The 14,035-nt window shown below is 43.8% G+C and overlaps 1 protein-coding gene across 3 annotated transcripts in view; it reads right to left on the reverse strand.

Annotated features, from left to right (window-relative positions):
• The window catches only part of LOC141092473 (probable cation-transporting ATPase 13A5), a 544,666-nt gene that overhangs the window by 300,181 nt on the left and 230,450 nt on the right, over nt 1-14,035 (reverse strand). For all 3 annotated transcript variants that reach the window (XR_012232811.1, XM_073578638.1, XM_073578637.1), the window contains exons 7-8: nt 12,249-12,383; nt 12,092-12,164 (exon numbers count right to left, since the gene is read on the reverse strand). Coding sequence is in view for 2 of the 3 variants with exons in the window: in XM_073578638.1 (XP_073434739.1) it covers nt 12,092-12,164; nt 12,249-12,383 (208 nt within the window). In the remaining variant the exon portion in view is untranslated. The remainder of the gene's footprint in view (nt 1-12,091; nt 12,165-12,248; nt 12,384-14,035) is intronic.

Consider the following 14,035-nt stretch of genomic DNA (forward strand, 5'->3'; position numbering starts at 1 on the left):
TTTATTTTTTGAGTGGAACCTCGGAACCACGGTCCGGGGGGCTCCAAAAGGTTGCTTGACTAGTGAGCCCCAGGTACCCATAGTAAGACCCCTCCAAACAGGACCAGAGTGGAATACCTGGGGGATACAAGTGCTACCTCCAGTTAGACCCCGGACACGTAGTAGCTGTCCCAGCGGGACAAACGGGTAAACAGATATTACAAATATGGTGGAGCTGACCGGAGGATACCGGGTATACGAGGTGAAGCTGGCTCTGGTGAGGATAGTCAGGTTCTGGGTAGATAGTAGGAAGCTGGCTTCAGCAACTTTAGTGTTGTGCAAGGGTACGGATGGTGGAGTGGCAGAACGGGAAGGAACTTGAGAGTAATGGTACAGATGTTGTCTGGGATAGTCGAACAACTGGTCACTGATATTCTGCGGAGACAAAGAGTGTAAGTAGATTGCTAAATGGAATGCTATAACAGCATAGGCAGAACAGAGACAGAACCGGGATTAGCAAAAATAGATACTCGTTGCTCCGGCACCCTCTCTATGGTGGAGGGGCCAGAAATAGCAATCAGTGTGCTGCCACTGGTTAATTGATATTTTCAAAAAATGTGCATTATCTCTTTAAGAGACCAGAGGTAAGAACGCGCACATCCTAAGCACTCTCCCTGGAGGCCTGCTGGCAGCGTGCCAGGAAGCAGAACAGAGAGAGGCAGCAGCAGGATACCGAGGGACAGACAGAGAGTGAGGATCCTGACAGGGACCTCGCAGAGGTACAGGGGCACTCTTGGGAGCAGGAGCGGGTGAGGGACCAGAACTGGGACCAGCGCCAGAACCGGGTGTAACAGTGGCATATTTTGGGCTCCATTGAACTGTTTTTGCTGTTTTTGCATTGTATTAGCTATTACACTATTTTGCTGTTAAAAAAAATACATGCCAGATATTTTAAAGTCAGGTATCTCTGTTACACGTCTCACCTAATAATAATAATAATAATAATAATAATAATAATATTGCACCGATCCTAGGCTGGTGCCTGACAACACCAGGCATGGCCTGAAAGGACCCGATTGAGACGATCACCAATCACATCGATCGCGCCAATCGTTGGGCACAGCCGCGGTATGACCGTGCTGTGCCCTGCTGCTGACCTGCCTAGGATCAGAGCTGTGAGCTCCGATTCTAGGCATGGCCTGGAGCTGCTGATTGGGGCGATCGACAATTACATCGACAGCACCAATCACAGGGCACAGCCGCGGTGAGATCGTGCTGTGCCCTGCGAGTGACCTGCCTAGGATGGGAGCTGTGAGCCCCGATCCTAGGCCTGTGCCTAGCAACACCTGCATCACCAGAGCCAGCTCTGATTGGTGTGATCGATGTCATAATTGATCACACCAATGGAAGGTCAGAGCAGCAATATAACCACTCTGTAACCTGTTTCTCACTTGTCTGTGACCGCACTGCAGGTCCTCACACTAGCTGAGGATTCCTGTAGAGCGGTTACACTGTGGAATCTCCTGCTTTGCTGGGCCTTGTGGTGACTCATAAGCCTGTGACACCACGATCCCTTTTTCCAAAGAACAGAGAAGAAAGAAGACAAGACAGAAGAAAGAAGAGAGACAACAACTCTAAGTGTTTTGATCCGTGATCCCTGCCCGATCTCTCTTCATCCATGCTAATCCCCCATTCCCCCATTCCCTTTCACCCTCTTCTTACCCTCCACCCCCCTTTGCGCCACCTCCATGCACACATTTAGCAGCTGCCGAGCATTGACTGGTGACGCAGTTCAATGATCAACACTTATAGAATGGTAGAGTTGGATGGGACCTCCTGGGCCATCTGGTCCAACCCCCTGCTCAAAGCAGGATTCACTAAATCATCCCAGACAAAGGTCTGTCCAGCCTCTTTATGAAGACTTCTATTGAAGGAGAAACCAACACCTCTCGTGGCAGCCTCTTCCAAGCATTGATCACCCTAACTGTCAAAAAGTTTTTTCTAATATCTAATCTGTGTCTCCTCCCATTCAGTTTCATCCCATTGCTTCTAGTCTCCCCTTGTGCAAATGAGAAAAAAGATGATCTTTCTAAAATGTGACTGCCCTTCAGATATTTGTAGACAGCTATTAAGTCTCCTCTCAATCTTCTCTTTTGCAAGCTAAACATTCCCAAATCGTGCAAATGTTCCTCATAGGACATGGTTTGCAGACCGGTCATCATTCTGTTCACTCTTCTCTGAACTTGCTCCAGTATGTTGATGTCTTTTTTAAGACGTGGTGCCCAAAACTTGACACAGTATTCCAGATGAGGTCTGATCAAAAAGGAGTAGAGGGCAATAATGACTTCACATGATCTAGACTGTATGCTTCTTTTAATACATCCTAGAATTGTATTTGCCTTTTTTGCTGCTGCATCACCCTGTTAACTCATGTTCAGTCTGTGATCTATTAGTATACCCAAGTCTTTTTCATATGTGCTGTTGCTTGGCCCTATTACTCCCATTCTGCATATGCTTCTTTTCATTTTTACTGCCCAGATGTAGTACTTTGCATTTTCCCTGTTAAAAATGATTCTGTTAATTGCTGCCCACTGCTCTAGTCTATTTATATCTTTTTGAATCTTCTCTCTCTTCTCTAGTCTTAGCTATCCCTCCTAGCTTTGAGTCATCAGCAAATTTAATCAGTTTACCCTCAATTCCTTCATCTAAATCATTGATAAAGATGTTGAACAATACAGGGCCCAGGACAGAGCCCTGTGGTAACCCACTTGAGACATTCTTCCAACTGGATGTGCAGCCATTTGCGACCACTCTTTGGGTCCGATCACTAAGCCAGTTATGAATCCACCTAGCAGTTGCCTTGTCCATTCCATTCAGAGTCAATTTTTTAATAAGGATTGTGTGAGATACTTTGTCAAATGGTTTGCTGAAGTCAAGATATACTATATCTACAGCATTTCACTGATCCACCCAGTCAGTGATTCTGTCATAGAAGGAAATTAAGTTAGTCTGACATGACTTATTAGTTACAAACCCATGCTGACTCTGTTTAATCACTTCATTCTTATCCAGGTACTTACATACATGTTGTTTAATAATTTGTTCAAAGATGTCTCCTGGTATAGAAGTCAAACTCACAGGCCTATACAGGCCCGGATTGGCAATATAACCAACCGGGCATTTTCCCGCTGGGCCGCTGTCATGTGGGCCGCGGGCGGCAGCGCCCGAACCTCTGGCCGCTTGCCAACTGCTGCGGCCACTGTGGCTCCTGCCGCCGGCCCTCTGCGGGCATGGCGGTGATAGATTCAAGTTCCTCCCGCACTGCAAGGAGATAAGCCGCCACGCCCCCCCACACACCCCATCCTCGCCGTAGCATGAGACCCCCTCCCCCCCGCAGCCACTCACAGCGTCGCACTCGCTTGCCTGCTCACTCTGTTCGCAGGACCTGTGATGAGGTCACAGGAGGGGAGGAGTCAGGGGGTCACATGATCAGGAGCCTTTGTCCAGACCCCCGATCGTATCACCCCTGACTCCGCCCCTCCTGTGACCTCATCACAGGTCCTGTGCACTCAGCCTTGCCTCTACCGTCTGCAAGACTCTGCTTTGCTGTTGTCATGGTGCTGGTTGAGGTAAGTATGTGTGGGGTCAGGATTTACAGTGTGGATGTAGCAGAGCTGTGTGTGTACGAGGTGTACGGAGCAGAGCAGTGTGTACGAGGTGTACGGAGCGGAGCCGTGTGTGTACGAGGTGTACGGAGAGGAGCCGTGTGTGTACGAGGTGTACGGAGAGGAGCCGTGTGTACGAGGTGTACGGAGCGGAGCCGTGTGTACGAGGTGTACGGAGAGGAGCCGTGTGTACGAGGTGTACGGAGAGGAGCCGTGTGTACGAGGTGTACGGAGAGGAGCCGTGTGTACGAGGTGTACGGAGAGGAGCCGTGTGTACGAGGTGTACGGAGCGGAGCCGTGTGTGTACGAGGTGTACGGAGCGAAGCCGTGTGTGTACGAGGTGTACGGAGAGGAGCCGTGTGTATGAGGTGTACGGAGCGGAGCCGTGTGTGTACGAGGTGTACGGAGCGGAGCCGCGTGTGTACGAGGTGTACGGAGCGGAGCCGTGTGTGTATGAGGTGTACGGAGCGAAGCCGTGTGTGTACGAGGTGTACGGAGAGGAGCCGTGTGTATGAGGTGTACGGAGAGGAGCCGTGTGTGTGTACGAGGTGTACGGAGAGGAGCCGTGTGTATGAGGTGTACAGAGCGGAGCCGTGTGTGTGTACGAGGTGGAGCCGCGCGTGTATGAGGTGTACGGAGAGGAGTCGTGTGTGTATGAGGTGTACGGAGAGGATCCGCGCGTGTACGAGGTGTACGGAGAGGATCCGCGCGTGTACGAGGTGTACAGAGCGGAGCCGCGCGTGTACGAGGTGTACAGAGCGGAGCCGCGCGTGTACGAGGTGTACAGAGCGGAGCCGCGCGTGTACGAGGTGTACGGAGAGGAGCCACGCGTGTACAAGGTGGACGGAGTGGAACCGTGTGTGTATGGAGTGGAGCCATATGTGTACGGGATGTACGGAGCGAAGCCAAGTGTGTACAAAGCATACGAAGCGTGCTTTTCCCACGGACACAGCAGTACACGGCGGAGCCCCGAGGAGCATTTTAAAACACACACATGACGTTCCACCTGAAGTGATGTGCTGGAAGCTGACCGGAAATGAGATAATTTCTTGAGGAGATTGTGACGGAACCAGGAATGCTTCAGATCCATCACCGTGTCCTCCTCCGACAGCGCAGACAGCAGGATCGCCTTGGAATCGGGATGCCGGCCATGTGAGCGGATCATGATAGGTCCTGCACCGGGAGGCTCAGGTGGCATTACAATGGGAGCCGGGCTGCTATAGTATCTTTGTAGAATCTTTCTTTCTTTCTTTCTTTTTCTTTCTTTCTCTGTTCTTTCATTCTCTCTCTGTTCTTTCTTTCTCTCTCTAATCTTTCTTTTTTCTCTCTGTTCTTTCTTCCCCTCTTTCTTTCTTTTTCTTTCCTCTCTTTCTCTCTGTTCTTTCTTACTTTTCTTTACTTCTTTCTTTCTCTCTCTCTCTGTCTCTCTCTGTTCTTTCTTTCTTTCCCCTCTTTCTTTCTCTCTCTGTTCTTTCTCTGTCTCTCACTGTTCTTTCTTTGTCTCTCACTGTTCTTTCTTTCTTTCTTTCCCCTTTCTTTCTCGCTCTCTCTGTTTTCTTTTTTCTCTCTCTGTTTTCTCTCTTCCTTAGTGCCAGTCAGTGTGCCCATAATGCCAGCCACTGTGCCCTCAGTACCAGTCAGTGTGATCAGCAGTGCTAAATGGGTGCGATTAGGTGTGGACATGGGTGTGACTAGTTGTGAAATGGGTGTGGTTGGGCGTGGCCAAAATTTACAGCGGCGCGGTCTTTATCCGTCTCTCCCTTCTTTGAAAGTTGGGAGGTATGATAGGGGCGGCTATGACCAGGGGGTCTGGTTGCCCAATAGAGAGCAGTTCTGCCAGGAATTCTGTAATCATGCATACAAAAGGGGACAGAGATTTGGGAGGAGTACTGTACCTAAAAGCAATAAATAGGACTGAGCTGAAATACTGGACACAGCTCTGACTACATGTTATATAGTCGTGTTAATCTCCTCTCACTTCTTGTAAACTACAAGTGTACAAAGATATTATATAGTCACCATGTGACTAGTGGGCCTGTGTAACTTCAAATGCCAGGGCTGAATTTTAGTCCCAGTCCGGCCCTGGGCCTATAGTTCCCTGGGTAATTAGAAAGGCCATCCGCCATCGCCGGTATCCCTGCCAGGTATTGCTGTCAAACTCGTGCTGTGTTGCAAGCTAAGATCCAAAATCCTGGTGCTTGTCCAGAAAACACAATATGTATAAGTCCACAATCAGAAGAATAAAGGACCATAGCACTCACTGATCCAAATAGAAAGTTAGCTTTTATTGGCACACAATTAAAACTTCATGGCTGTCGGTGCATGCTCACTCTCTCCCACAGCCTCCCGGCCATGAAGTTTGGGGCTCACAATCTAAATTCCCTGTCAGTATGTCTTTGGAGTGTGGGAGGAAACTGGAGTAGCCAGAGGAAACCACGCAAACACGGGGAGAATTTGAACCCAGGACTCCAGAGCTGCAAGATTGCAGTGCTAACCACTGAGCCACCACGCTGCCCATTCAAGTTATCTCTGTCACCATTATGGGTTATTCTGTCATTAAACGAGGGGTACCAACAATTTTGACCACGTGTGTAATACATCTTAGTCACAACAGGATGATGTTACCTCTAACAGCAACTCTGTCAGTTTGAGTCAGTGTTCTGAACAGTCCACCTCCTCCACCCCAGAACACCCAATCTTTTTCAAAGTAGAATTTAAATTGCATTGATTTGAACTCTGTTCATTCATCCGATTAATGTATGTATTTTACAAGAACTTATTCCTGTTTATTTGAAAAAGATGAAGAACATTATTCTAATGCCAAGCTGTGTTGATGGCTTTCTGACCTTTGTTGGTAGGGGCATTGCAAGTTATTTGAGCACTCATAGCCAGGTCAAATCTTAACATGCACTGAGTATTTTCCACTTAGAAACAACTGTAGCCCAGTTATGGATAATTCTGCTGATAAATGTGAAACAAAATGGGGTGAAAAGCCAACATCTAGCATGCAGATCCTCTGGGTGGATATCTGCTTTTACTTCTATCAGCTTGGGAGTAAATGATGTAGCGACAGATGTTAGTGCAGGAGGGTAAATAGTGCCTGACAGCTCTATTGGTGGTTGTTGTGATGGCAATTTCTATATTCTGGCATCTAAGGTGTATAAATTATTTTCTTCATTGCCGGAGGACTAACATTTTGCAGTATGCATGCTGTGGTGTTGTAAAATATACAGCCTAAATCCTGGTATACATTGATTAGGAATTACAGCTCTCCATCAGAATATGAAATTTCATTACCTATTTAAATAGGGAAAGCAAACTGAGTCGTACCAAAATAGTGGAAACAAGGGAAAATTAAACCAAAATAGTGAACATATAATCCCTTTAAAAACAGATTTTAATAATGAAATTTCACTGGGTAGGTGTTTTTTAAGAAATGTCATTATTAAAAGCTGTTTTTAAAGGGATTACCGTATGTTCACTATTCTGGAAAGCAAACTGACCAGCAAAATGAGCAAAGTTCAAGCTCTCCTCCTTATGCACCTCTTGGTCATCTCCATCATAATCATCATCCTCATGTACTGCTCTCTATACTCTTCCTCCTCACTTTCCATTGCATTGTCAGTTTTCTGTGACCAAGAAATATGAATTCTGCTGTCTGTTTGGGTAGAAACCGAACTCGAACATGTCCAAGTTCTCCACAATAGATGCTTAATCACCTGGATTTTACTATCTTTTATGAATAGCTGCAGACAATTATTTATTGAATAATTGGAATTGACATTGTCTCCAGATGCACGATTGACAGCAGCAGTTAAAGCCTTGGAGCTTGTATTTTATGACCCTTCCGTTTGATTCAATGTTTTGCAAAGATGCATGACTGTGTTTTTGATGGTTAAATGACTTATGCACTGACTCCACATTATCCACAATAAATATCCACCCTTACCAACCAATAGGGAGCAACAATATATCAAATGTCACTCAGGATGATTCCCAGGCCTAAGATTAAATTTTTGCTCCATTTTTTAAATATGTTACGTAGAGCAAAGTTGTTCTTATCTTCAAAAGAGTATGTGGACACTTCAACTGTTACTTTCTGGTGAAGAACGACTGCCAGGATTAGCAGAGATAGAGCAATACGACTTAGCCACTGGCTAATTTGCAAAATTACCACTGCATATTCTGCAAACAACATTGCTGGGGGTGGGGAGGGTGTGACGGATAATATTATGCAACATACAAACTGGAGCATAAGTTTCCTTGAAATCTGCCATTGTGAATTGATGAGGGTTGCAAGTCACTTACTGAAGTTTTTGAAAGAGGGTAAAATTTCTTTGATTCAAATTTTTAGTATTTTTCAACGTTTTCACATTTTTACTGAAATTACTATTTTGGCTTCAAAATCTGGTGTGAATTCCCTGGGTAGGATCCTGAAAAGATTGGGCCCCTGTACAGGGATGGGCACGAAATGCAAAAATTGTTATATAAAAATGTTTGGGCTTTTATGGCTCCGAATTATCTTTAGGCTTCTGGCTCTCTGCATCACTGTTATATTTTGTGTGTATGAATTTTTTGGGGTAATCTATATTGGGATGACTGGCACTGGTAGGACCCTGTGCAGAACTGGGAATTTGAGCATAGATAGGCACAAAGAGCAAGATTTATTTAAAAACATTATTGGGCTTCCATGACTCCCAAATTTCTTTTGATTCCAGCTTTTTCCTTATTTTTAGTGAAATATTTATTTTAAGGGGCACCAACTTTAATAAATTCACATAGTAAGACCCTGAATAGGAGTAGTCCCTCTGAGCAGGGAGGGAACAAAAAAAAAAATTGCTGTGAACAAAAATTCTTTGAATTGGTGCAATTTCCTTGAGCAAAAATCTCAATTTTTATATGAATGTTTTTTTTGGTTAAGGTAAAGTGTGAACCTGCTTTTTTTTTTTTTTTAGTTCAGAGGAACGTGAACCTGCATAGGTTTGAGTCAGTTTTACAGGATTCACTATGATACAAACAGAGCTTAAACACATGGATCCAGCTTATTGTTTTTGGATATGAATAAATATATATTTTTTTCTTGTGAAGGCATCAATCACTTTAAGTATTTCAGGTTCAAAAGAATTTAATATATACTAGTAATGCCTAATTCTTCTGGTTATTTGGTATCTTTTGAAATTTCTTCAGCTACAACATTATAATTCTGCAATACAATTTCTTCATTCAACAGTGTCAGTTCTTGGCACCGAGTCATATGGATGGACAGGATTATCAATTGAGGAATACAATCCTGATTTTTCAGTTTTCCATGGTCTGGAAACCATAAGACCATCCAAAATTGATACAGTAGTGTTGACACAAGAATGGAGTGTCCGTTATCAAGTCCAGGACCTGCATATATCGTTTAAATAGATGCATAGTCAATTAAATTTGCTGTAGACCATAGGACTAGGCAGGTGAATTCTGAGTTTGGCTCCATGCATGACATTACAGCCATTCTCATGGCTATACAGGGATGGACAGAATGGTGTGCCTGATCAAAAAAGGCTAAAAGTGATAATTTTTGGACAGTTTTTTTTTTAAATAAAAAAAATGAAAATTTGTTTTGTGCTATTTATTATTAAATGTGCTAATATTTGCCATCAATTACCAACCATTTATCCATAGCTACATATTTTCAAGTCATTTGAACATTATTAAAGCTGTATTTGTGTTAAAGTGCAAACAAAGGGTTAAATAGAGTCCCAAGATAAACCATAAGTTAAACACATCTTATTCAGGCAATTAGAGGTTTAGGAGTATTGAGAATACAAATCGATTTTTTGCAAATTAAACTGTTTCAATAAATTGATGACATTTTAAAATATTTGTTCTTTTCTAGTCATATCTCATTTGTGTGCTCGCTGCAGTTAATTACTGGCCTCAGCAATCACATGGCATATATGGAACTATCACCATGTACTAGTTATGTAAATGATGTATGGCATGTGACCAACTGCAGGACTAGTCTAGATTATTGGAACGGCTGGTGATTTGAGATAGGAGTTACGAATAAATGAACAAAAACTGTCAAATAGAAAAGAAAACTTGGTGTTCCCACCTAGATGTATTGCACTACTGCTATAACAAGGATTCACCAAACCTATGCCAGTAGGGATTACTGGTTTCCTTTTGTTCTTCAAAACTTCCATAGATTGGTGAGGTAACGAATCACAGAGCAGTTTGCACAACTTTCAGTTTGTTACGGTGCTGCCGGCTGGAGTTACAGGAGTACTTAATGAGTTCCCCCGACAGCTTTACAAGCTACACTGAAAGTTCTCTACAGAGAGTATTGAATACCTTTTACTCCAATTATAATGTCCATATCGGACCATTTGCAAGGATACCAGCAACCCACAGCAAGTTTATCAGTGAGTGTGCTGAGACACTCTGTGGTATGAATTAATTCACTCACTTTTTGGACAATTTGAACTCCAGAATACTAAGCTACTAAGTGGGACATTTAATAACTAGAATATTCAGCTTTTGTATTCAGAGAAATAGAGGTGGAACCAGAGTGCACGTTGCAATGCTTGTTTGTTGTGGAGTTGTGAATATTTTTATTGTGTAATCATGGCCTGCTATTACTCAAAATTATACATTACCTAGATTAATGTGTATAAGATACTTATGTCATTCTTTATTTGTACTAGAAGGTACTACTTTTAGGAATTACAGTGGGGCAAAAAAGTATTTAGTCAGTCAGCAATAGTGCAAGTTCCACCACTTAAAAAGATGAGAGGCGTCTGTAATTTACATCATAGGTAGACCTCAACTATGGGAGACAAACTGAGAAAAAAAAATCCAGAAAATCACATTGTCTGTTTTTTTTTCCTTTTATTTGCATATTATGGTGGAAAATAAGTATTTGGTCAGAAACAAAATTTCATCTCAATACTTTGTGATATATCCTTTGTTGGCAATGACAGAGGTCAAACGTTTTCTGTAAGTCTTCACAAGGTTGCCACACACTGTTGTTGGTATGTTGGCCCATTCCTCCATGCAGATCTCCTCTAGAGCAGTGATGTTTTTGGCTTTTCGCTTGGCAACACGGACTTTCAACTCCCTCCAAAGGTTTTCTATAGGGTTGAGATCTGGAGACTGGCTAGGCCACTCCAGGACCTTGAAATGCTTCTTACGAAGCCACTCCTTCGTTGCCCTGTCGGTGTGCTTTGGATCATTGTCATGTTGAAAGACCCAGCCACGTTTCATCATCAATGCCCTTGCTGATGGAAGGAGGTTTGCACTCAAAATCTCACGATACATGGCCCCATTCATTCTTTCATGTACCCGGATCAGTCGTCCTGGCCCCTTTGCAGAGAAACAGCCCCAAAGCATGATGTTTTCACCACCATGCTTTACAGTAGGTATGGTGTTTGATGGATGCAACTCAGTATTCTTTTTCCTCCAAACACGACAAGTTGTGTTTCTACCAAACAGTTCCAGTTTGGTTTCATCAGACCATAGGACATTCTCCCAAAACTCCTCTGGATCATCCAAATGCTCTCTAGCAAACTTCAGACGGGCCCGGACATGTACAGGCTTAAGCAGTGGGACACGTCTGGCACTGCAGGATCTGAGTCCATGGTGGCATAGTGTGTTACTTATGGTAGGCCTTGTTACATTGGTCCCAGCTCTCTGCAGTTCATTCACTAGGTCCCCCCGCGTGGTCCTGGGATTTTTGCTCACCGTTCTTGTGATCATTCTAACCCCACAGGGTGGGATTTTGCGTGGAGCACCAGATCGAGGGAGATTATCAGTGGTCTTGTATGTCTTCCATTTTCTAATTATTGCTCCCACAGTTGATTTCTTCACTCCAAGCTGGTTGGCTATTGCAGATTCAGTCTTCCCAGCCTGGTGCAGGGCTACAATTTTGTTTCTGGTGTCCTTTGACAGCTCTTTGGTCTTCACCATAGTGGAGTTTGGAGTCAGACTATTTGAGGGTGTGCACAGGTGTCTTTTTATACTGATAACAAGTTTAAACAGGTGCCATTACTACAGGTAATGAGTGGAGGAAAGAGGAGACTCTTAAAGAAGAAGTTACAGGTCTGTGAGAGCCAGAAATCATGATTGCTTGTTTCTGACCAAATACTTATTTTCCACCATAATATGCAAATAAAAGGAAAAAAAAACAGACAATGTGATTTTCTGGATTTTTTTTTCTCAGTTTGTCTCCCATAGTTGAGGTCTACCTATGATATAAATTACAGACGCCTCTCATCTTTTTAAGTGCTGGAACATGCACTATTGCTGACTGACTAAATACTTTTTTGCCCCACTGTATATGTTTGCATATTGTTTCAATGTACATTTGTAAAACTATAAATTAAAGAGAGAGAACACTACTGACATACAACTACTACATAGCTACATGTTACTAATCAGTAAATATTCTCTGTAACTGTTACCTCCATTTTTATGAAGCAATGAAACCAAAATGCTGTTGTAGGATGCTGACATTCTGTGCAGTTTGACTGATTGCTAAAACCAAAAAAGAAGTGTAATCATTTTTTGTTAATGAAAATGGAATATAACACTGTTTTCCATGAGCACAAGCACACATACCTTTCTTAAATTATACACTGTTGCCGAAATGGACAAGACGGTCATAAATAAAATAGCGAGGCTATATTCATAGTATTCTGTAGCTATCCATATACTTAATGAATAGGCTTGAAACACATAAAATGGGTTGAAAACCTGTAAAGCAGAAGAAAAGAATTATTTCACATATGCACAGCTTTAACAATTGTAACAGAATAATTTCCTCTTGTGTTCCAAAAACCCCAGTCTAGCATTGAATTTGAACATACCCGAAGAAAATCTGATGTTGTCTACACTGCTCAAAAAACTTTTGGGCAATGGCGTGTGTTAGGCTTCGGGCTTCTGCCGCTGCACAGGAGGAAGCCCGAGCCTTGCCTTCTGCGGTCTCTCATTCCTCTCCAGCCAGAGAGGAGGCTGCTCAGCAGTGACGTCGGTCCCAGCGCCTTGGCAAGGCTAATGCTAGATGTCTGGTTGCTCCTCCTGGCTCTGCTATTGTATCATGCATGAGTCAGCAGCAAGCAGACGCTCCTGGGACTAAATCCTGCTTTTCCCCTACTGAGCAAGCCCGTGGGACTACCTCTCATTGGAGGTCGGAGGTCACATGTGCAGGTCCTGTTGCTGCTCCGATTGGACCATCAGGAAGGTCCCGGAAGGCTGCATCTATAAAAGGTTTGCATGGCCTCCCGGCCATGCGCTAATATACAGATTTACTCTTATGGCTATAGTGGTGTGTATGATGATGGATGTCTGAATCTGGTGAATGACTCCCTTCCTCGGTTGTGCTTGAGTCAGGGTTCCAGAGTAGAGTCAGCACCAAGTACTGGCAGTGCCTAGCACCACAGTGCCCAGCTTCTCTAGTCAATTAGCGCCTGAGGGCGTCAGTCACCACATGGCTCCACCATACCGCTGGTATCGCAGTGTCTATCAGAGCGGTGCCGTGCGCAGTTAGTTGCACTTTCCAGTGCTAAGCTTACGCTGGTTAGTGGCGTCTGCCAGGGTAGACGTTGTACCCGCTCAGGGCAGTAAGCTATACTTTGTCACGCTCTGTGACGCTTAACAGGGCACGCTTTATACGCTGGCTAGGGCGAACTCTGTGAAGTAACAGAGTTCATTCTTGCACGCACTGGGTCAGTGGTTTCCCGCCGGTGTCTGGCTACCTTCTGTCATATTCCGTTCGTTATTGTCTAGCAGCAGTTAACATCTCTGCACAGTGGACCTGGACTGCGAACGCACCTAGCCGCTACGTACTTTTAATTAGGTGTGTTCCGTAAGTCCGTAACAGCGTGTGTCAAAAGATCTATGAAATGCCATTAAATTAATTTTATTGCTTGTGAATATTACTCAAAGTTGTTCATGCTCTTATATGCAACCATGTGTTAGTTCATAATTAACCCTCAAGCTGTTTTTCATTACTTCCACATACTTTTTCAGACTTTTGTTAACCCTGTCCCAACATATTTTTATGGTGTTTTTCTGCCATAAATTTCTAATGTATTATTATTTTTTAATTAAAGATTTGCATCTGCATTTTTATGCTGAAATTATCAGACAATCTAAATCCACCGACCCTGTCTCTCTCTGCCTCCACCTTTTACATGTCTGGTGGGGGTGGGTAGCTATGATGTCAGACACCGACTCTGAGCGGATGATAATAGTGACGCTCATAACTGCTCCTCCCTCATTGGTGAGCCAAAATTTAAAAAGCCAGTGTCTCTACGTTAAACTTGCTCCTATGTTAAAAGCTAAAAGTGAAATGTGTGTTAAAATGCTATTTCCTCTGCAGATTTTACCCTTCTATTAAAATCTTT

The sequence above is a fragment of the Dendrobates tinctorius genome, unplaced genomic scaffold (genome assembly GCF_039654945.1).
Source record: "Dendrobates tinctorius isolate UK_male_01 unplaced genomic scaffold, ASM3965494v1 ptg000060l, whole genome shotgun sequence".
Taxonomy (NCBI): domain Eukaryota; kingdom Metazoa; phylum Chordata; class Amphibia; order Anura; family Dendrobatidae; genus Dendrobates; species Dendrobates tinctorius.